This window comes from Chaetura pelagica, unplaced genomic scaffold (assembly GCF_000747805.2).
Source record: "Chaetura pelagica isolate M959 unplaced genomic scaffold, ChaPel_1.0 scaffold10, whole genome shotgun sequence".
NCBI classification, from domain to species: domain Eukaryota; kingdom Metazoa; phylum Chordata; class Aves; order Apodiformes; family Apodidae; genus Chaetura; species Chaetura pelagica.
The window spans coordinates 12,021,048-12,044,966 of record NW_009952263.1 but is presented as its reverse complement, the minus strand read 5'-3'; the positions used below and the strand labels follow the sequence as shown (position 1 = coordinate 12,044,966).

The 23,919-nt window shown below is 40.0% G+C and overlaps 1 protein-coding gene across 1 annotated transcript in view; it reads right to left on the bottom strand.

The window, feature by feature from the left end:
• Positions 1-2,044: 2,044 nt before the first annotated feature.
• The window catches only part of IGF2BP3 (insulin-like growth factor 2 mRNA binding protein 3), a 117,063-nt gene continuing 95,188 nt past the window's right edge, over positions 2,045-23,919 (bottom strand). The window contains exons 10-14 of the mRNA XM_010007584.1: positions 15,284-15,403; positions 11,223-11,297; positions 7,049-7,180; positions 5,601-5,714; positions 2,045-4,686 (exon numbers count right to left, since the gene is read on the bottom strand). Coding sequence (XP_010005886.1) covers positions 4,585-4,686; positions 5,601-5,714; positions 7,049-7,180; positions 11,223-11,297; positions 15,284-15,403 — 543 coding nt within the window. The 3' untranslated portion in view covers positions 2,045-4,584. The remainder of the gene's footprint in view (positions 4,687-5,600; positions 5,715-7,048; positions 7,181-11,222; positions 11,298-15,283; positions 15,404-23,919) is intronic.

The following is a 23,919-nucleotide window of genomic DNA, read 5'->3' as shown; positions in this document are numbered from 1 at the left end:
GCCATTTCCTCCTAGGAGGGATAAGTAGGAGTAGCTTTAGATCATTCCCTGAAACCGTTTGCCTTTTCCTGCTGCTGCAGATAAGTGAAACTAGATTAATGGAGGCAGGTTCAGCAAACATTGCACCATTACATGAACCCACATTTAGTATCCAGATCATCCAGCATCCTGTCTCACAGAGCACAGTAGCAAAAGAAGCACCCAGGAAAGAGCAGTAAGAGATAGGGAAGAGCTTCTATGTGAACAGACTAGGACAGTTGAAGCTGGAAAGGGGTAATAGTCTGTAAGACAAGACAAAAACATCAAATGAACTGATGAGACAAAAACCAGTAAAAACAAGGTATAACAATTAGTCGCCAAAGCACATTGTGAAAAAGTTATAGGGAACATCTACTGGTTGCTATTAAATAATCAGAACTGCTAATGCAGGAAAAACACTTCCTCATCCCCCATTTAACAGGAACTGTCCTAAGCTATACTGAGCTAACGTGATGTCCCAAGCAGGTTACCTGCCTGACTTGAGCCTTTGGTCTGACCCTCTTAGAAGGGTCATCAACAAAGGCAGTCTGGATGATCAGTACTGTGCAACACTAAACTCCTTTGGGAAGGAAAACATTTGGGAATGTTTGAGTCTATAGATTCATCTGTCCTTCTGTACAGAGGTACATGCAGGTTCCCTTAATGATGGGAAGAACAGGAGAAACAATTATCACAGTGGAACTTTACTCATAATTTCACTGATTTCCTGCATTGTATGAGTCACTTGATTGTTAAGCAGTGTTTGCATCCATCAGTTGAGCTAACATCTGTTACACCCCAGCTTCAGTGCTTACTCCACAATTCTTCATGTCAATTTAAAAATCCTGTGCCCTGGTACCACATGGAGACTGTGCTGCCCTGCACAGCATACATGCTTCATTTAGTAGAAGCTAACACAGAGAGCACATGCCTTCGAACCTGCAGCTTGGGAACGGAAGCTTTGGAAGGTTAGAAGCAAATAGAAGCATCTTGATTAAGTAAAAGCTTAAAACAGTCAGGGGTTCAGCTGTCACTAACGCACCAGTGATACAGATGAAGGCTTAACTTTTTATACTGCTCAAATGGCAGGGAAGCCAGTTCTCAGAAGACAGCTCAATAGTGGCATGAAAAAATGAGCTTAAGAGTTCCCTGTGAAATGCACCACCATATGCAGTGTCTTCCACTGACACTGCTTCAATTCTCTCTTTCTGCTGGTTGGTCCCAGTAAATGATCTGTGAAAACAAGTGGGAGAGTGCAGGAGTTTGGAAAATTAGTTTGTTTTTACATTCTTAATTACATTATTCATGAATAACACACTGAATTATATTATTCATGATGCTTCTTCATTCCCCAACCCTTCCCTCTCCCTGAAGCATTCAGAAAAACTTCTAGTCTCATTTCTATTCCAAATAATGTTAACAAGGATCTAAATGGAGAGGCAATACCACTGGTGAGTGGTCTGTGGTTGGGGGGTGGTGGTGGTAGGTGTGAGGTTAGGTTGCCATCACATTTGCTTGCTAGTGTGACTGGTTCTGCATATCTAAGCTTCTAGTGCCACGTTACACAGCTTCAGCACCAAAGTAAAGACTGGATAAAAAGCAGCCAGAAAACCCCCAAAATGTGCAACTCAGATCTCACTTCAAACCTGTTGAAGATTCCTTCATGTTAGCCGTGGGTCAAAACTGCTGAGTACAGATTATTTCCACAGCACATCAGCCTGAGTGATCTGCATAGGTCTGAAACCAGGAGCTAACCAAAGGCTGTGCTGCAGACTGTATAGCACTGTTGTATGAGAGGAAAAAGATGAATTATAAGTCAGAGAAGTCCCTGCTTGAATTGGGAAGTGTAAACATTACAACCTGGCTGCTGGATGTCCTAGCAGCTATGGAATTCCTGTGGGTGATGGTTCATCCTTATCCAGTTATTATTACGGACAGAGAGCCAACTTGATCTAAGTACCACAAATACTTACAGCAGTCTGTCCTTGTGCCTCATCAATTTAAAAAAACACCACACAACTTCATCTGATGATAGGAGTTAAACTCTTTATTCCATTCAGAGGCATCTGGCAAGTGGAGCTGCATTGGGGGGCACATTACAGATGAAAAATGATCCATACTTCGTGGATATTGAAATCATTTACAGTATTTACTTTCTAGCTAATCCCAAATACTCCAAATTACCAAGTCTCAATTGAAAACAAAAACATGATTTACCATACTAAGTCTAGAAATTTAAGAGATGGCAGTACTTAAATCAGCAGATGTAAATGCAGCGCCTATTTGTAAAAGTAATTTTTATGGAAAATAATGAAGTCAAATCCTCCTCAAATGTTAAGAAAGGAACGTCAGACTGACTTAAGCCTCAACAAAAATTAAAATGCTATGACTTTTCATACTTCAGTAATTTTAAATTCATTGTAAGAAAAAAAATTATCCTAAAGGCTAGATGAAGGTCACTGTCAAAAAAGGAAAAGAAACTCATTTTTCTTTGCTAAAACTACAACATAAGTTTGTGGTTTTTAAACCAATTAGTAAAGAAGAGATGCAGGAAAAACACTTCAGACCATTTTCAAAATTATCTAATCTGTACAACAATGATCTTTGGGAAAAATTATCTAGTCTATGTAGTAATGCCTCTATTTCAACATGAACCTAAGAGGTAGATAACAAAATGATGAAACAAATGTTTTTGCTCGTTGTGCCCCTCAAATCAGTGCAGCATGGTGATTCTGATCATCTCATGCACAAAAAACATCACAAAAAAAGGTTCAGAGGTAATAGCATGGCTCTGTCGACCACACGCATACAGGCGCGCACGCGCTCACACACACACACAGCAGTCTTTATGCACCATGTGTTGCCACATTTTTTTTTTCTTAAACTGAGGTAGACTGAAGTTTATTGTAGAAACTTGAATGTGTCACTATTACCACAATCATCATTCAAATTACATTCGGAAATTAAAAATTTGGTAACTTTCCTGTTATCCCTGCCTTTTGACACTTTTTTTTTTCTTCTCTAATGGTTGGTTGCAGAACGTGCATAAATCCTGCTGCATCTATTACAAGCCAGGCTAGAGAGGTTGTTGTTTGTTTTGTTTTTTTTCTTCTTGTACTAGTTTTTAAAACCTTCAAAGTGGCTTAGTGTGGCCCATAACAGTGGCTGGATATGTAAACTTAGCCTTTCATTATCTTTCACTGATCAAACACTGTTTGACCTTCCCCCATCGTGGTAACTGAAAGCAGTATGATGCGATCTGCTGACAGCAGAGACCCTCCTGGCCTCTAACACACTCTAGCAGATCAAGTGTTCTATCAAACTGAAGATGAAGCTTGCTCTTTGAACAAAATGGCAAAGTCCAAATGGGCTGCAAATGGTTAAATGTAGCATTATTAGGTAGTGATGGTCAAAGGCACAAAGGGTTCATGCATTCAATCAAGTAGCACAAAAAAAAAAAAATTCAGCCTCTTGCAGCCTTCTAAATTTTTCCCCCAACCCCAGCCTCTTGCCATCACTTCCTTGTCCTGTTCCCAAAAAAGTACCGTCACAAACTTTTTCATCCCATCTTAAAAGAAAACTAAACGGCATTGCTGCTATCAGAATGTTGGCATCATTCACTATCTTTTGAACATTCACTGAATTTTTTTTTTTCAAACAAATGATGGTGTTGAAGCCCTCAGAAAATCTGAGGCTGTGTTTTTTTTACCCACCTTACTCCCATCAGCCAGCAGCTAGAAGTGCTCTACTATATTTTTCCCCGATAAGTCTGTAGTACTCCTGGCTGGTGGCTGATCAAATTTTAATTTTTTTTTAAAAAAATAAAATGCTCAAGAACTATTAGCTTTATAAAGTATACAAAATACCAAAAAAAAAAAGCAAAAAAGGAACAATTTCTCATTGAGGTACTAAATGCCTGAGGTAGTTTAGTAAAATGCATATTTATCTTTTTATGCCCTGGCCAACACCATTCAACACTTCCCTTAGGTTATTCATGGCAGTGTTATGTAAAAATGCAACCAAATTATTTTTAAAAAATGCCACTTGTTTCAACATTGGGACTAACATTTAAACTCTTGTCAATGCCCTTGCTCTAACCCTAGCCCACCCACAATCCCACCCTCCAAATGTGTTTCTTCTTTTATAACTGGACCTATAAGAGCAATGCCTTCTTTTTTGTTTGTTTGGTTTTTTTCCTTTTCTTTTTTTTTTTTCCTTTTTTTTTAAACCAGTGAACTCAGAAGAGAAAGCTTCATTAAACCAAGTTCTAAAATTGTTGGGGAATAATAAGAACAATAAAAAAGACTAATGAGTTTATGTTAAATTGTGAGAATAGAACAAAAGGGAAGTGAAGGGGTCCTTATTTTAAAGCTGGGTTTCAAAAGTTTGAGAGAGCCTAAGGAATACATTCTCAGAGACAGCGTTCAGCGGTTGCCTGGTCCTCGAACAGGTGATTGGCTTGGTGGATCTTCTGCGTAACTTCAACAGGTGCTCACCACCCGTCTCTCTGTCGCACAGTCTGTCTTTGGTCTGGCATCTGTCTCTGATGGGCCATTTCCTAAACCTTTATTTTCGTCTTGGCTGAGGCTGTCCGCTTTGCAATGTTTTTTGCTGTTGCTGCTGCCTTCTTACCTGAGCCAGTATTTCCTGAATTTTTCTCTGAGCAAGCTGAAGGACATAAAGAAGAAACAACAACCCATCATGATGCCATGCCACAGTGACTACAACAGACTATAGATGCTACTAGGATGAAGAACATCTGGAATAACTAAGCTCCTAGTACTGAAAAGATTACTCCTTAGTTAAAATATACATGGGTTAGTCATGATGTACAACTTAGTTTTTCAGTATTCTTCTTTTTTCCACCTACCACCACTACCCACATGGTCAGTTTTGACATCTGAAAAAGCATGAGCACAGGAAGAGGACTACCAAAGATTATTGAAGCTACAGGCTACTTGCATTTTACACCTCTGGAGATACTAATGATTTGTAAGAACCACTGTTTTAAGAGAGTGGACAATCTTTTTTATACAGTAGGGAATCCAAAAGGTAAGACTTGCAGGACTTGCCAGCCCTCCCCATCTCCCTTCTGTACTGCAAGTCACCTGCAGTCAAGTATAAAAAAGGGATTGGTCTGAACCAAGAGTTGAAGGAGGGAAAGAATGTGATAATTTTCTTTAGGATAATTCATCAACAGATTGAGCAATGTGGACAACGTGCATATATACATGCAGTTCTTGTCAGCTACTGTGTGATGGCTTTTATCTCCCTTCCATCTGAATTTCAGTCCAATCACAGCTTGGATCTTCTTTTGCTTTGAAAGTTTCAGCAGTGCCAGAGCCTACATGTACCAATAGGAGAATTTAAGGAAATTGGTCTACGTGTGTAGCTGCAATATTGTTGAAAATCTCTCTCAGACACGAGGAAAGTTTATTGCAGCAAAACAGAGGAGGTCTGACAAGCAGTGCTTTCCATAGCCTGAGTAAAAAAGTCTTCTATCCCTTGGCTCTGCACACGGATGTAAAAGACAGACCATGGAAACACTAGGGCAATACAGAAATTCATTCCAGTCCTCTTACCTGGCATGCATAGAAGTGACCAGTTATTTTCACAACCACCTGATCATTTTCATCAGGTGTCTGGTCACGAGGGACTACGACTTCTGCGCTAGTCAAGTTTTGAAGCTCATTTACCTATAAATAGATATTAGAAGTCAGAAAGTCTTAAATATCCCACAACCACTAAGCCTCAAAGATACTGCTGACACAGTTATGTGGTCAAAGATACTGCTGACCCCCAAGTTATGTTTAAAAAAGGGAACCCACTAACAGAAAGCCTGTGTAGCAATGTGTACTTTGCAAGATGAGCCTCTTGTGTCTCTAACATAAATTAGCACCAATTTTTCTAGGTTTGTAGAAGTGTCTGAAAGACTAAATAGAACACAGAGAAGGTGTCAAATACATGACTTTAAAAAGCAAATTTGTGCCACAGTGTTTACATTTGAATTTACAAGTTTAAGGTCAGAATACTCATAGAACGTATAACGCAGGGAAGAAAAATGTCGAAGTATTTATAGTTTTCCTTGAGAAACCTCCACAAGATGGAGAACTCCAAACAGAGCAATGAGAAGTGTCCAAATTACTTTCAGTAGCCTATCAACTTCCATAATGCTGAGTAGATTTAAGGTTGGAGTCTTTGTCCTATTTACACTCATTTTATTTTAGAACTGCATGGCATTATTTAATTAAAAAGTTTTAGATACATTTTTCAGACATGTTTGTCCTTAAAACTTACCACTACAAGTCATGAAAGAGGCCACATTGCCTCTCCTGACACTTAACTTCGAACCCCACTGCCCTCAAGGATGGAGACTCCAGACTGAACCATTTCTTTGCAAACACCAGCTGGCTTCTGATTTACAGCCATATGAAAACACTGGAGTGCCTGCACCTTTTCAGGACTGAAATATCTCTGTTATTTTATGCAACAATCTGAGTCCAAGATACGCCATAAATTATGTTGAAGCGAAGACAATAAATACATATATTTTGTAATGTTGAAGTCTGAAGAGGTCTTGATTTCCTACCACTTGTTTAGAAATCACACTTTCACTCAGTTTTGGCCAGAAATGCTACCTTTGGACACATTGGATTTGATTCTAATGAAATCAGATTAGTGAAATCTTGCAAAATCTGGCATAGGCTAAGGTTCACAGAAGCAGGTTTTGAGTGGGTTCTTCTAAATGGAAGAGATATTTCTATTAATAAAATCCCTGCATATCTGACTGCGAGTACCAATTTTTGCTAACTTTTTTTTTGTGAAATAAATCATACTATGAGCTCAGCTTCTCTTGACTCCACCCTTGAAGAAAGGAAAGCTTAACAAGTACAGCTACAAAAATAGCACCTGGTTTAATGTAACTTCAAAGGATTAGCTTTCAGCTAAATGTTTAAGCTTTATACATATATACACACTGAAATAAGAAACATAATTGTACAACACTAAAGGTTTTCTTTCAGCTACTTACTGTTTTGCCTCCTTTACCAATAACTCTACCAGCAGCATAGGATGGCACTTTTATATGAGCCTCAAGTTTCACTTCTTCTTTAGGTCCAAAGAAGTTTTCTTCTTTAAGTTTTCCATAGATTCTCCCTTGAGCCTGTAAAAAATGCTTCTGGTTAAGAAAATGTGCTTATTGGTATCTAGTTAACTTTGAGAAATGCCACAGAAAGAACTCTCAGTACATAACCCTAAGAAAGCATTTCCCTTAATACATAGGGAGTGGAACATCTCCCTTATGAGGAAAGGCTGAGGGAGCTGGGTCTCTTTAGCTTGGAGAAAAGGAGACTGAGGGGTGACCTCATCAATGTTTATAAATATGTAAGGGGTGAGTGTCAGGGAGATGGAGTTAGGCTTTTCTCAGTGATGACCAGTGATAGGACAAGGGGTAATGGGTTCAAATTGGAGCATAAGAGGTTCAAGGTGAATATCTGAATATTTTTTTTTACTGTGAGAGTGACAGAGCACTGGAACAGGCTGCCCAGGGAGGTTGTGGAGTCTCCTTCATTGGAGACATTCAAAACCCATGCATTTTGAATAGATGCGTTCTTGTGTGATGTGCTCTCGGTGACCCTGCTCTGGCAGGGGGGGCTGGACTAGATGATCTTTCGAGGTGCGTTCCAACCCCTATGATTCTATGATATAGTAACTATTTTTCTAAGATAAGTTTTTGTACCAGACTAGGAAGTACTGCTGTCCAACTTCAAAGACTGCATGACAAACCAGGGAATAATGGAGCAATTTAACAGAGATTATTATTATGCTTTTCATAGAAACATTGCTTTTAAAAGAACCTTTTGCATCTCTGTAGAAGAGTGGTGGAGAAAAGAACTGTCTGGCTGAAACATTTTTTTATTATACCCAGAAGCACAGATTGCAATTAATTAGCTCTGAAATCCATTATTTTATGGATGCTAAACTAAAAAAAAAAAAGCCACAACCCCCCCCCCAAACAAGTCACAGGATAAAGACTCCAATTAAAGCAAACAGCCTACTTTTACAACTCATTACAATGAATTGTTTAAGAGTAAATAAATCTGAGCTTGCTCTATTTTCTTAAGGAAAAGTCAAACTGCCTAGATGCAAACAGCACCACGTGAACAGTATTACTCCAACCAATACGCAGTTCCCTCTTCTGGGTAACACACAAGTGCCAGGTAGCAAGAAGAATGGCCACTAAGCTCATGAATCTTGCTGATTTTTAAACACATTTATTTCCTTATTCCTTGCTATTCAGTGAATTCTTGAGAAATGGTAAACAGATCATCTACGCTGCATCCCCCTAGAGGCATCTGCTCTGTAAAGATAGTAAACCTAGGACCACAAAGCCTTCCCAGTTCAGATTTGTCATCATAATCTTTCAATCACACTCACCAGCCCTGTCACTATGTACATGCTAAATTCAACCATCTTGCAGGCCACCAATCCAATGGAATACGAAAAGTTCAAAAATATTGCATGATGTGATAATTATTTTTAATAGTGGCTGTTCATTTTACCTTATTTCTAGCTCATGTCCTAAAAGCCTAATCAAGTTCATGCTACTCTAGAATGGGGAATATGAAAGACATTTTGTGACCTTGGAGCTAAAAGTATTTGGGGTAAAATAGATTCTACCTGAGGGGTAAGGAAAAATTTGTGGCATGGCTTTGACCTAGGTGGGACACTGCAGGTTATGGGACCTTGGCACAGAGGACAAAAGTAATTACCTTTCCAGTGACACAGAAAACGCCATACAAAAACTCAGTACAACTACCACATTCCAGCACCATCAAGAGCCCTAGAAGCAGAAATTCCAGCTCCAGGAAAGCATTTCAAGAGGCTTTGCCAAGAGCAGATAAAGTACTATTCCCAGCCATCACCTTGAGGTGGAGATTTTGAAACTATTTCCAAATTTGTTATAGACAGTAGCCAGCATAGTGCTTTTCATTTCAACAGCAAAGCTTTTAGTGTGCTTAACACCTTGACAACCTGCACAGGCTTCAAGGGCTCAGTGGGAGAGCTACTATGGGAAAATAAGTGTGCATTACTACTGAATTATAAAGGAAAATGGAATGCTGACTTTTTAAAAGATAGATATATTTCCAACATCCCAAATCTTTCACCTCTTGAAAAAGCCTTTAAGGAAAAGAAGCAATGTAACTGGGCTGCGGCTCCTTCACAGTAAAACAGTGGCTGAAATAAGTTCTCTACACTAGATTCCACTTGGCTTGGATGTGTCCTAGATCCAAGGCATCATGAGCATCTCTGAATATTGGCGTCACGGGTATGCCTGAACTCTAGGGAGCACTGCAGCAGAGGCAGTGGCATATTCTTTTTCTGTTGCCTTGCTAGCAAATAGCCCTGCATACCGAAGCATTCTCAGGCTACTGCAGCTGAGGAAGAAAGGGTTGCAGCCACTGCAGCCACCACAGACATGAATCACAGGCAGCAGAACACAATGTAGGAGGGAAAGGATGCCAGACTCACAGGCTCTGGGATGATGCTGCCCATCCAAGAGCTTGTTACTCATCTGAGCAGCAGTTATTCCCTCTTCAAGTTGATGTACACCCAGATTACATTCATGGTGCCTAACCAGCAGTAGTCTATGCTCAATGATAGAGAAGTCCCTTCTCAAACCGAGCTTAAGGGCAGCCCTAATGGAGTTTGGCCCTGACTGTAAGGCATCTGTTGGGTTAACAGCGGTGATGAAGAAAGGACTGAACTCTGCCTCTGTCCTTCTTGGTCAAGAGGGCATTGTTCCAAGAGTAGTAAAAGGACCATGAGGACTGGAGCTGAGGAAGCCCCAGGGGGTAACCCCTCTCCTTCACAAGATCAAGATACTCGGGAGCATCAGCAGCGCAAACACATCGATCTCTCTTCGCAAGCAGAAGCCCCAGTGTAGTGACTGACTGATGTGGTTTTAACAAATTCAGGGGGTGCAAAAAAAGGGAGACTTTCCTCCTTGCATTGTTCAGGTTGGTGAGAAGAGCTGGCAAAAGGAGTATGTGGAACTTCAAGTCTATCTTAGAGAGGAAGCCTGAGAACATCCCTTTGCCTACATTAAAAGTCAGGATAAGGGATGCTGGAATCTACCTTGGCCTGCAACTGCTTAAGCATAAGTTCACTGATCTCTAATGGTAATAAAGTTAGCCAGAATCTGCTCTTGTGCTGATCCCAGATCTAAAGAGCATCCCATATGTAGAACAAGCCACATGGCCAAGCCCACCTACACACAGAAATCCTCAAGGAGACAGAGCTTTTAAGTTATGCTTTGCCTTCAATAGCTTCTCAAATGTATGTAGTAACTGAGCAATAATCCCAAACACATCTTGTTCACTATTATCACTGTAAATTACCTGCCCTGATTTTTCTCCAAAACTCCTAAAGGCATTAATGAAACTGATTCTAGATATGCTTGCAGTTTGAGCACCTCCTTCTTGCAAGACACCCCGAAGCAAAAATATGAGAACAGACAAGAGTACAATGCCAAGACATGAACTCTCAAGTGACTTTCTCCCTGCTCTGGGCCTCAGCTGTGATGAGGCAAGGCTGCTGCACTGAGCTGACTGCATCACTCTTGACATTGTCAACTTCTTTTGGGGTAACTAGATTTATCCCATGGCACTTAAGGCATAATGCTACTCCAGAACTCAATTTGAACACAAATGGGATAATCAGGTTGAGTATCTTCTTGTAGTTGTAGTGGAAATACAATTAGAAGTTTTGCATTTATCTGCAGAGCTACCCAAAAAAAGGCATTTTCCATTTGGCATGCAACAGTAACCTGGGACAACTCAGTCTCTCATCTTGTCAGCTCCGTTATTTCAACTAAACACACAATACTGTTTCATGTATGAAGACAGGCTAGAAAGACTGAAATATTGTGTTCATAAATAAAAGGGAAAATTCATGTTAGACTTGATTCTAACTTACAGGAAACTCCCACCAGTTTTCAGGTGACCAGAACGTGGCCTCTGATAGTACTATATTACATTTATATGAGAGACCTTCCAGCAAAAGGAAAGCAAAAATCAAGTATTTACTAAAATTCTGAATAAAATGATGCTTGGAACCAAGTTGTGGGTTTTTTTGTTTGTTTTCAGTATTGTCCCTTACAGTCCAAAGGCCACTATAGGCTGACAAGTTTTTACATGCTGTACCTTGAACTGAGCTTCTGGAGGTCCAGTGATGATAACCATTCTCAGCTTGGCATCTGGTCCTTCAGCAGGGGCAATCTGGAATGGAAAAACATAACTTTTGGTAGCTGTCTTTTTTGAAGGAATAGCTTAAAGCCACCTCCTCCCCATTTCAGTCTCACATTCTGTTCAAGAGTAAAAAAAAAATAAAATTTTTACAGCAGCAGCATAACACTTCAGTCATGATGTGTTTGTTCTCTTTTAATCAGCTGTAATGAAATATGGAGAAATTGGCTAAACCATAAGGAAGTTTACTTCTGAAAATTGAAGGCATAGCCACTCATCCACATATGGCAAAAACCCACAAGCCATTTTCATGTGGCTATGAGTGATGTAAGACATTTTGCCTTCAAAACAACGAGTGTGGTTAGTAGACAAGAGATTCCCATCCCAACCCGCTAACTTAAATAGTCTTTCTAACAAGTTTTGCTCATTAGCAGAAGTTTGTATCTGTCCCCCTGAGAGCAAAAGATCACTTTACTGTTGCAACTAATCAGATCCAAAACATTCCTGCAGCGATAAGTTTGAAATTTCCAAGGGGTTTGTATCTACAGACATTTGTGTGACCCAAATAAAAATAAAGCTCCGCCAGAAACAAGACAGAGATGCCTGTAGGGTCTTTAGCAGTCCATGTCACCACAAAAGTAAGATTTCAGTGGGTGTTGTTCTCAGACTCCAGTGGCATTAAATAATTCAAACTAGCCTCTGACATTCTGGATGAATCTTTTGTTTATCACAACTGACATTTCCATTGTTGCATCTAGTATTACATAGCTGCTGTTGAATGGGCAATATATTAAACACTACAGGATTTCGTCTTAGCTGTTGGCATGGGGATGTTATTCATATTTAACAGCTGTAGTTTATTTCAGACAAATTACCAGTCACCATGCATCATTTTCACTAAAGAATTTTGCTAACCAAAGCTTATATAATTATTCATATTGTACCCTAAGATGGAGAAGACATTACATACTAGTTATCTGGTTTGCATATTTATTTTTCATATGATTTCTGCATTCCAATTTGTTATATCTAAAAATAAACATTCATTTTACAACAGTACATTTGTATGACATAACACTGTGGTAAGGGCCAGCACAGACTAAGTCCATTCATTCTTTGAAACAAGTATTTTAGAGGGGCAAAATTTCAAGGCACATTTGGAGGCAGCTGACTGAACAGAGCTCAGCCTCATTGTCATTCATATAAAATGGACATTGTAGTTTGCCTCTCAGTTATGTCATGTTTTCTTAATGAAGACCAGCACCTTTACTAAAACTTCAGGAAAAATATTTTCAATCAAGCCTTTGTTACATCTTATACATGTTTAAATGTTCTGGGACACTTCCTGCTTTGCCTTTGTCTTAGAATGTCCTGTTCTCAGCAGCTAGAGTAAATTATGGCTAGGACTGTGAAAGAAACACGTAGCAATAAACATTTAAATGTCTGAAGGGGCAACCCAAGATACTTCAGTGTGAATTTCGTCTGTCTGCTCTTGAAAGGAGAAGTTACATACATATAAGTAGTATCCAAGTGGTGAATTTTTAACATCTGAGATAAATAGTTTTACATTTCTAACCACAAAACAACTAGTCCTTCCATATACCAAGTTACAAGCTGACAACTTTGTATGCCCAAAACCTATAATGCTCATTCCAACTCCTTCAGAGACAAGGGCTACGATGGGAATAATTTATAAGCAAGGAGATACCATGGTTCACAACAGGTCCCAGCACTGCAGTACAGGGTGAGCAGCAGACAGCCCAGAAATCTCTGTCTGGCTCCTTGGCCAAATAATCCAGCCTGCTGGAGCCCCAGGCCAAGCCTGTGTTACCAAGCAATGACCCCAGGCACAGGAAAGCAACCTGAACTTGACAACAACCACACATGCCTCTGAAGTGACAGGCTGGACACCACAGCTTTATGCTGAACCCCTCTGCATCTGCAGTTTATTTAGTCTTACTTTGTGGTTAAAGAGTTTCATCAGATTTACAAAGCTCAGCATGAGCACAAACAGGAGTGTCATGCACATAGACCTACCTCTTCTACAAAGCATGATTACGACAGTTTGGCAAGTTAGTTACGCAGGCAGCACTCTCTCCTACTCTTAACTAAAAGCACTGATTCCTTAATGAATCATCACTTATTATTTTCCTCAAAAGTTACGGTAAAGGGCAGGTGGTCATCACAAGGGCGCCCTGTTGTTCAGTCAGATTACAGATTAAGTTGCCTTTTTCTCAATTGATAATACATGCAACTTCTCAATTTTGCAAGCACACCCTGTATCTCTACAGTTCTGTTAAAATTAATTCCTATTAGCACAAAAATAATCTTTATTTCTACTGAAGAAACCAAAGATCAGAGCTTTAGCAAACTTTTAACTGAATTTCATTTAATACAGATACATTAAGAGTGCTAGGTAGAGGGGTGCCAGCCAATAGAGGAAGCCTGAGGCCACTGTTAGCCAGATACGTGAGAAACACAGGAAACTCCCTTTCCACTAAACTGTCTTCCAAGAACCAACTAAAGAACTAGTTTGGACGGGTTCTTGAAGGTCCAGGTTATTTCACATTTCTCTCTCCACCTAGCAGTACCTTCCATATACCACTTAATCACTGGGGAGAAACTATGGGAATGGAGAAAGAAAATACATGTGAAATATCACACCCCCCCAAGCAAGACAGATTTGATAAAGAAAAATCAACACCTCTCACTTCCTTCTATTCCATTTTTCCCCTCTAAAAATATGATTATTAGTGCTCTACTAATGTAAACCATCTGGGTAGTATAACAAGTATTTAATGTACTGCTCAATAAAGGATGGAATTGGGCAGGGTGCCAGGGGGTTGACTGGCCAGTAAATGGATTGGCATTCAGTAAACCACACACAAGACTCATTCATCAGGGTTCCCCAATTATTTTGCTCTGCACACTTAGATGAACATTTTCCAAGCCAAGCCCAGCCTTATTGGCATCACCAACTCAACTCCAGCACAGCCATTTCCTGCCCCTAAACTGCCCTGACCTTCAGCAGATCCCTTCTCCATAGCACTCACTAAACAGGCCGCATCTCCTGAGCAAAAGAACAAAAAGGAAAACCTTTGCTTCACTTGTGTAGGAAAACATCAACCTTACAGCATGTAACAAAGTTACACACTGCACTTATTTTTCTTGTTTTGTTTTGGGTTTTTTGTTGTTGTTTTTAATTTAGGCAAAACCATTACTTTTACAATGCATAATAGCATAACTCACTATTAAAACAAATAATAATTTCAAGCATCTAGAAGAGATACCTGTGTTTACAATGGCATTAGTAGCAGAAACCCAAGGACTTCCTACAACTGCAGCTGGTACTAACCCCTATAATATAGCGAAGGAAGAGGCAGAGATTTCTCCAAATTGGCTGAATTTCAAACTTAAGTTTCCATTAGGTCAACTTCTACAAACCTTTTTGTTCTTAGCTACACTGAAGCAATCAACACACAAACAGCTGGATGTTAAAGCATTGTGCCAAGGTAAACATGGTGTTAAAGCACAGACCAGCTCCAGGAGCTCAGAATACAGGAGTGATTTTAAAACAGCAGTGCTTCAGTGTAGAGCCATCTGAGCCTGACAACCCAGACCAATTCCTCTGGAACAGAGAGGCCACAGCAGTAGGAGACTTCACCTGTGCTGCTGTTTTTAGAAGGGGAATTTAGCTCACCCCTTTTCACTTTACCAGAAGCAAGAAGAAAGCCTTTAAGCACTGGACCATTAAGACTTAAGTCTGTTTCTAAGAAATTGAGACCACCAAAGTAGTTTTCTTTGCAGCTTATATTTCACACCTTGGGAGACGTTTGAAAACATGCTTCTAATTATCTTGTCTCAAGGAAGATTAAAAGATGATTTATAAACAAATGTACTATTTATCACATCACGTTCTAAGCACAGAGTGGGGGAGGACATTCACGAAAGCATGGCTTGTGCAAACTTGCTGGAAGTGTCATGTAGAATAGACAGAAAGTTAGTCAGTGTAATAATACCTTAATAGATGCGCCTGCAAAACGGGAAAGTTGTTTGATGTGCTGTCCCTGCTTGCCAATAATAGCTCCAACTGCCAAGGCTGGGATGAACAGATGAACAGTCTCAGACTCAGGCTGTTGCTGTGGGGAAGAAGGAAATATGCAGTGAATGTTTTTGAACATTACAAATCAGACTGACAGGAAAACGGGTAGGGAACAGGCATGCATGGAAATTAGGGGGAAACCTTATGATGCCCTGTGATGTCTGAATATTAAGGGTCTGGATTTTTTTAAGAATCACAAAATTCACAGAACATGAAAGAACAGCTTGAGCCAAAAGAGGATTCTTTCATCTTTTATAAAATAGTTGCAATTTTAATGCTTAGAGTTTTAAAAAACAATCAAGGTGTTGCTTCTTCATGAGGCTTTCATTCTTACCTGTCACTGTCTGGATGCTCTTCCACATGCAGGACTCTGTAGATGAGGCTGCTACAAGTGGAGGGGCTACAGCCTATGCAAACTCTAGTTTTCCTAGTTGTTTTTGTTGTGGGTTGTTTAGTTGGTTTTTTTTTAGTTTTAGATTGTGCTGAGCATGGCACAAAAAGCCTCAGGATGCTCTTCCACATGCAGGACTCTGTAGATGAGGCTGCTACAAGTGGAGGGGCTACAGCCTATGCAAACTCTAGTTTTCCTAGTTGTTTTTGTTGTGGGTTGTTTAGTTGGTTTTTTTTTAGTTTTAGATTGTGCTGAGCATGGCACAAAAAGCCAGTTACATATATGCTACAATTTCCTTTGTGTGGGAGTGATCTGGAATGATAGCCAGCTAGAAAGCTGCCAGCAATTCCTCCTGTGTAACATTATGCAACAGTTGGAGCCTTGGCAGCAGGCCTCAAAGCAGGCTAGTAAATTAAACGCCAGATTAGGCGTTTTTAAAAGCAAGAAGACCCTAACATTGTGCCCACTGGATATCAGGCACCACCGCAGTTTCCTATTGCTTCCAGCCAGACGCCCCAGCTGGAAAGCACAACATCACACTTGAGATCCTCTCTACGTGCTGCACAGAGATGATCAAACCACAGGGTTACATACGACACGATAAACTATAACTGGTTTACCAGCCTCAGAAGAGCACATCTCAAACTAATGGAGCACAGCCAAGTACCCACTCTGCTGCTGTACCATTAATCCATCTACTCACATCAGGGTTACTTCTCAAAATCGTCTCACACAAGCCTGTATTTGAACTCGGAGGCATTTAAGACACACACACTCCCCAGTTTCAAGCGTTTCTTCCTCTATGTAGCCCTCACACATTTTCAAAGTTTGTTCTGTTCATCCTCAGCAAGACAAAGCCAACAAGCCCCTTTTTCTTGAATGCAACACCACCATCCCCATCCTCACTCTCTCAGTGCCCACCGTGCAGACCAGCCTGTGCACCAGTGAGCAGAGCACATAGGACAAACCATGCTCATCTAGCTTTGCTCTCCTGTATATATTGTTTGGGATACAGGCCTACATAAAAAAGCTCACCCAAGCTGCTTTTTCTGGGATGTTAAAAGAAAAAAAGCTACACTACATGCAACACAAAGAAAAAACAGATACAACCCTAAAAAAAAATAAAGCTATGTCCACTTCATTTTAAATTTCAGTAACTTCTTTCAAGGGGAAGCAAAGACCTGGTGCATTAACTGTACACAAATCAGAACAAAATACTTGTTTCCAAGTTTTACCACTATTTTTGGTAAACACAAGTCAACTGTAACCTCAGGGGAATCAAATTCCAAGCACAGCTCCATGTACCAGGTGAAGAAAGCCCAAAATAGAATACTGAGAATAGAAACACATTCTGCCAGTTGCTTTGGGTGATTGCAACAGTTGCACAATTTACCCTGTGTTTCACACGTACAAGGCATCAGGATTCAGAGTCAGTTTATGCTAGTTTAAGCCCACGTTTTTCCCTGGATGCAGGTTGCAGCCCAGCACACCCAGGCTTCCCACTGCCCTGTGTGCTTTGTGGCCAGCGGGACTGCAGCGCCAGCTGATTTTTACTGTGGGCAGTGAATCCCTGACCCAAATAACCAGAGCACCACACAAGCAGCAGGCAGCCCTGGAACAAAGGAGGGAGCAAGAACAATTAGGTCAGGGCATGGGAAAAGGTGGGAACACCCCTTTCAATTTGCCTATAGATCAGTTTAAAATTATCTCAGAAACTAGAAACACCCTGAAACTAGATATTTGTTACGAAAGATACCAGTCACTTCAGTACATATGTTAAGCCACTTTCCAGAAGATTACTCATTTCCTCCTCTTATTATTACAAACATTCCATCTATACAAACATACTATGAGTACAAGTACTCATAGCACTTCCTTTTACATGTTCGTCGTGGATCCAGGAAGACTCCCAGAAATGTGGAAATACTGCTGTAGGCACTTGGTTGATCTCACCACTTCAGAAAACTCTTTCTAAATGGATACAAATTAATGAGTTTTTTTCCCCGTTTTGTTACAAGCACCTGTACTATCTGCAATGGGTATAGAGACAATCTATCTTACAACCTAGGTGCAGACAGCTTAGTCACCTCTTGCTTGCTCATCTCCTTGACCCATACCTTCAATTGTCCACACGCACTCCAAGCTCCTGCAACACCCCACTGCCCAAGTTTTCTCTCCCACATGCAACTCCAGTCACCTGCTTCCAGCTAAACTTCGAGCTAATGCACACAAACTTTCTAATTCATACAGTACTGCTACAAATCAAACATGTAACTCAGCTTGGTTTTCAAGAATTTACACAGCTTCTACCTAACTCCACCTCCAGACACGTTTCTCTACCATAGAAACAAATCAAACTTCATTAACTTTTGTCTGCAGAGGTTTCCTGCCTTCCCCCTCTGTTGCCCATCTGCCTGCAGCAGTTTTCCCCTCCTCCTCCTTCCCAAAGCTCAATTTCAAGCCACTTTCTTGGCTAGATTCAATTCACCACTGAAATTCCTTTCTGCTGCCTCACCCTTAAACATGAAACACGGGCAGCAAAGACAATGAAAGACAGAAGATGTATGTGTCTTTCCAATTGTACACTGTAGTGCTTTCCCTCCATCCCTCCTTGTAATTTTGACCTGTTGATAGATTTCAATTTATTTTTTTCTTTAAGGACTTTACATTTATTTTTTGTGTGATTAAGTGAGAATCATTAACATTGAACTTCCATTTTTTGAGTAATGATGATATATGTTTAATAAGGAACAGTGGATAATCTGTCGATACTGAAACTATTTATACGTTGCCATTTCTCAGATTCTGGTCTGCAGAAGCACATTGGCTCATATGTAAAACCAAATTCATCCTCAGTATAACAACATGCAGGATTTAGGGAAATTACATCCATTTTCTTACCCACACTGATTTTTAACTACTCAAAAACAGTGCTTGATTTGTTTCAAAGCATGAACCTCAACAACTGCTCTCTTTTTTCTTCTGGCAGAAATCAGGTCGAGCTAAGTCTTTCAAGAGGATATCATAACACCAAGTTCAATTTATTATCTGTCCACCTCCTTACCCACAATAACTTTAAAATCCTTTTGTATTTACTGGAAGACAATCCTCCAAAAGAAACACATCAAAACATAATGCAATGACTACACCACCCATCAATCTTACAGATGTTTCTGGGGATCTTAGGATAGAAGAAAATCAACTATAATTTAATCCTCCCCATGCCATGCCACGTAAGTCATAGAGCTTTCCAGGAACTTCTAGCATGAGTTATATCAGAAATAGATTCCTAGATCTTAAACATATGTTAGAAGCACTAAATTTAGGGAAGTAATTTCCCACTGTGTGGAATATGAGCTTCAACATTCATTCCTTTAACAAGGCCAAGTTTGCTTAAATCTATACTTAAAACTTGAGAACTAAAATAAGTGTGTGTGTGTATATATCTTGGAGAATATCTGTCTGAACTGACTAGACAGCAACCTGTGGTTCATCTTTTTCACTTCATAATGTTAAGGGCCATAAGATTAAAGTTACTAATTTAGTTACATTTCAAATTTAAATACTTTTCAGTCTAAAAGTTAAAATAGTGTGCTTTCATTACTAAAGTTGCAAATTCATTAGTCACCAACTCATTTTTGACAACAGTAAGGTCTCCTGTGCATGGACATTTCTGTGCAATTTTCTTCTTTTCCCCATTCACTTCATTTTATCTCCACATAATAAAAGAGTTTGTTCAAGACCAGCCCAGCCCTGGGAGCTGACAGAAATGTGGGGGGAAAAAAAAAATATTTTAAAATAGTAACCTAGGTTCTCCAAGGTGTATGGTCCATACATCCATCCCAACTTGTGAGTAACCATGTCAGAAGTCTGTGGTGCACAGACCACCTCTGCTGCCTTAGCAGTATTTGTGGGATGGGCTTAGGACTAGTCCACTCTAACATTGGGAAGGTTCCAATAGTAGATACCAAGCTATACACTTTTCTGGGCAGTGGGGTGGAAGGCCTGCATACATTCCTCCTTTGGGGAGGAAAGTTTGTCTCACATGGATGTTCACTCAGATGGAGAACTTAATTTCTTAGAATTAAAAAGAAAAAAAAGCAAGCTCCAGAAACCATGATTCGGAAACCAAGATTTTTTTAGTTCTAAGAAACAGATTCTTGAAGAGCATGGTGACCAGAAACAATTAATTTGGTTCATAAACAGCTGATAATACTTGCTTTGTTTCTACAAAATTCAGTATGCTTTAATCACAAAACAAGCTTGATAAGGAATTTTGTCTGCATCCAGCACATTTAACTCATGAAAACAATTTTAAATGCTGGTTTTGTTCATTAATTGGATTCCAATTTCCATCTAAATGTAGCCTGATGAAAATCAGAAGCTAAAAACGAATCAAGCAAATAAGAAAAGCAGCATTCATCATTTTTTAACATAAAATGGAAAAAATACATTAACCAAAGCAAATGGTAAACTGAACTTTGTTTAAATAGAAAGATACATTCACTACATTAGCAAAGGGTAGCTGTGCTGGTACAAGACTACACTAAGATTTCCAGAAAGGTAACTAAAGTACAGATGTAAAACTTGATAACTCAACTTAAATCAGATTTCCTGCTTGCTTATTGAAATCATGATTGAAAAAAGTGATCTAACACATGACATGGAAATTAATCAACCCCATTGGGTGAATAAGCAACTGCTTCTGCACACCAGTAGCTCTAGCATTTTAAGACTAGTCCAACACTTTTTCCAATAGCAGTTTGGATACACCTCCTTCCATACCTCCTGCAAGTCCCTGAACACCAGCCATCTGTCGCTAGCCTAGGAGTCCCCACAGAACTATTAATTTTTAAAACTATTTATATTTTTAATTCACATCTCACCTAAGATCTAGCCTAATACGTTACTAAAACCTGTTACCCCTGTCTGCTTCTTCATTACACCAGGATTTCCTGGAGCCCCTGCACTGCAGGTACCATCAGGTTGGATCCCCTTCAATCCAGCCAGACTCTGAAGCCCTATAGAAGTTTGTTTTTTCCCCCCAGGATAACACCTTTTTTGCTGCAATCCCTGCAATATTATAGTTTACTCTTAGCAAACTGGCTTGGCAGACCAATCCCTTCAGCGTGAGGGCTACTGCTCCACACCAGAGCTAGAAGCTGAGGACTCCTAGCCAAGAAAATCTGCAGATTCACTCTTCTTTCTGCAGCTCTTGCTTGCAGAGTTCAAAAGATTTGTAGAACCTAACAGGCTGCCCTTGGGATAAGCTTACTGTAACACTTCTGCCAAAGCCTACTGCATTGGTCCTACAAACTGGCCAAAATCACACACAAGGAGAGCTTTTCCTGATAGATCAGAAGGAAAAGCATTCCTTCTCATCCTGCTCTTGCATAACAAGACAAAGCATGGCCAGGCAACGATGAAAACTCAGAAATACAAAGCTATGATACTTTGGATTGATGATGGTAGGTAAAAAAGTATGTCCCAAGCCACCAGAGCTGGAGGATTGGACACTGTATTTGGGGAATGGTATTTAAAAACAAAAACCCCAAAACAACATACACACACACCCTCATGATAAAAATCCTCACCACAAAAAAAAAAAAGGGAATTTTTTCTCCTCAGTTCTTCCTCAAGATAAACTCCCTCTGCTCTTGGTTTCAGCTGCTTCTGGGTCAGTTCGCAGTTCCCTCAGTCACTATGAGCATGTGATCCCACCAGTTGCAGGGCTAGTAAGGGGGCATGTTTGTTGTTTATGTCCTTAGCATTAACTAAAGAGCAACCCTGCCAAAACTATACATTTTTTTCCCCTCATCATGTTTTTAATTGTCTCCATAGACCCCTTGGCTCCATCAAATGTATGTGGTTGATAAATCCATGACAATATTTGGAATAAGGCTGTAAATCTTTAAAGATACTGTATCCACTGAAGTGGACTTTGTGCCAGACATCAATGGGAGCAGAATCAGATCTTTTTCTGGTTTCTAAGCCATCTCCAGTATGTTTTAATTTAGTCTAAATGTGTTTCAGATCAGTTACCTGAGGATGAAACTTTTTTTTTAAGTCACAAAGGTATGTTATCCATTTCTAGGCGGCACCAGTTTTTTTAGCTGTGAGGGAAATAATTAAGGACTATTTTAAGGCTGCATGTAACAGTTTCAGCCAATGTTTGGCTACCATCTAGCTGAGTGGATTATAGGTGGTTTGTTTTTCAAATAGTAAACAAATCCACTTTGTAAAGAAATAAAACCAGTAGATGAGTGCATTAAGAAGTTCTCTGTTGCCAGTCTTCCTCTTTCCCAGTTGTCATGACCCACCTTTGCCAAGCCAAGGACGATTTACACATGACTCCCTTGATCTTCAGACTAGCCTAAGCTTTGTCAGGAAGTGAGGTATCATTTTATTCAAACACTTTACCAGACCCAAAGCCAAAATTTAAACCATGGTTTTGCAATGCACTGTGAAAAGTTATACTGGCCTACAGCTATAATAAATGCTCCTATTTATTTAGTAATAAAAACTTGCAGCCAAGGCGAAACCAACATTGTGCCAAGTATCCTTTAAAACATTCCAGTAGGATTCAATGCATTAATAAAAAAATAAGCTTTTGACACCAGTGAAAGAAATCCCAGAATATTTAGTTTCCAATACTAATGCTTAAACTTTTAGTTTAAGCCTTCACTGGAAACAAGAGGCTCATTAAAGAAAACTTACTTCAAGTCTTAGTAGATAGGTCTAACATTATCCATAGTTTTACAACATCCTTGCAAATACCTCTTGGGTCACCATCTTGTACACCAGCTAACATGGTGCCACCCATGTAGGTTAACAAACTGAAGCTTGAGCTCCCCCAGTCCTCCTAGCCTTTTGAGTTTATTTAGAACAGATTTAAGCTGGGGTTGCAAGACTAAAGCCTCCTGCCATATTGACTACCTGCAAAGCCAGTACTACACTTGGAGGGTAACAGAGTCCTTCACTGCTGAATTCAGTCAGTCAAGAGCTAACAAAAGAATCTGAAAGACAAAGAGTGTATTTTTAACTTCACAAGGAACTCCCTCACAACAGCTTCAAAGTTATGCTTACAGAAACCTTCTGTTGGTGTGTCCAGGAGCTCATCACACCTCCTGCCTCCACCATCTGAGTCTCTGGGCTGGCAACCTGCTGTTCAGAGCAGAGCTGGCTCCCCTTTGCCCCACAGGCATTACTGCTGCATCATGTAAGAAATGCTCATGTCATCAGATGAACCAAAAGCATGACCCTTTCTGGTGCAATCAGCTCATAGCAAGGCCATGCAAGATCTACCTCTCTGTCAGCCACACTTCTGGACACTCAAAGTATGCTATGAATAGCAAAAGCCCTCTGTCCAGCTAGCTGAGCTGGTCCTCTCCTCTTGATTGAAAACCTAAGTAATAACCCCATCTGCATTTCCAATTCGGGGGCTACTGCATTTCAACACCTGAAACTTGGAACACAGCTGGTTATTACACAATGGTCAGTACTTTAAGGGAAATGCTACTAAGATCACCTCAGTACTACTCACTCCACTTCTTGGCTCTCCACTTCAGCGCTTTTCATCACCACCATCTTCTATCTGGCAAGCCATGGGGATCTCCCCAGGCTACTAGAAATCACTATGAGAACTACACCTATTAGAATTGTTTCCAGCATGAAAACTTAGCCAAGAACAAGGGGGTAGAAATCACAGAAGTGGAGAAGGAACATTTTCTGGCAGGCTAGTTATAAGGCATTTCACAAGCAGGAACAGGTCTGACATATTTCTGAACATGGCATGAACTTTGTTTTTGCAAAATCTGAGTGGCCACAATGCCAAAAAAGAGCAATCTGCCACCTTTTATTCTGAACAGACAGCCAAAAGCAAAAATCAACATAAGGAACAGATTGTGAAACTACGTAAGCAGGAATTTTGCTGGTCATTCACAAGCAACAAGCATAGGTATTTGGTATTGCAACACTGCATGACCATCAAAATAAAAGAATAAAAGGAAACCACTTCAAGAATCATGGCTGTGACACACCACCCACGTGGGTACTCCAGACTCCTAGAAATGTGCCCATGAAATCTGTGGCTTTAAAAGATACAGGTGCTCATCTGCTCTGATTTACGCTGCTCTCAGATTCCTTGGCAGCTGCAAGAAAAA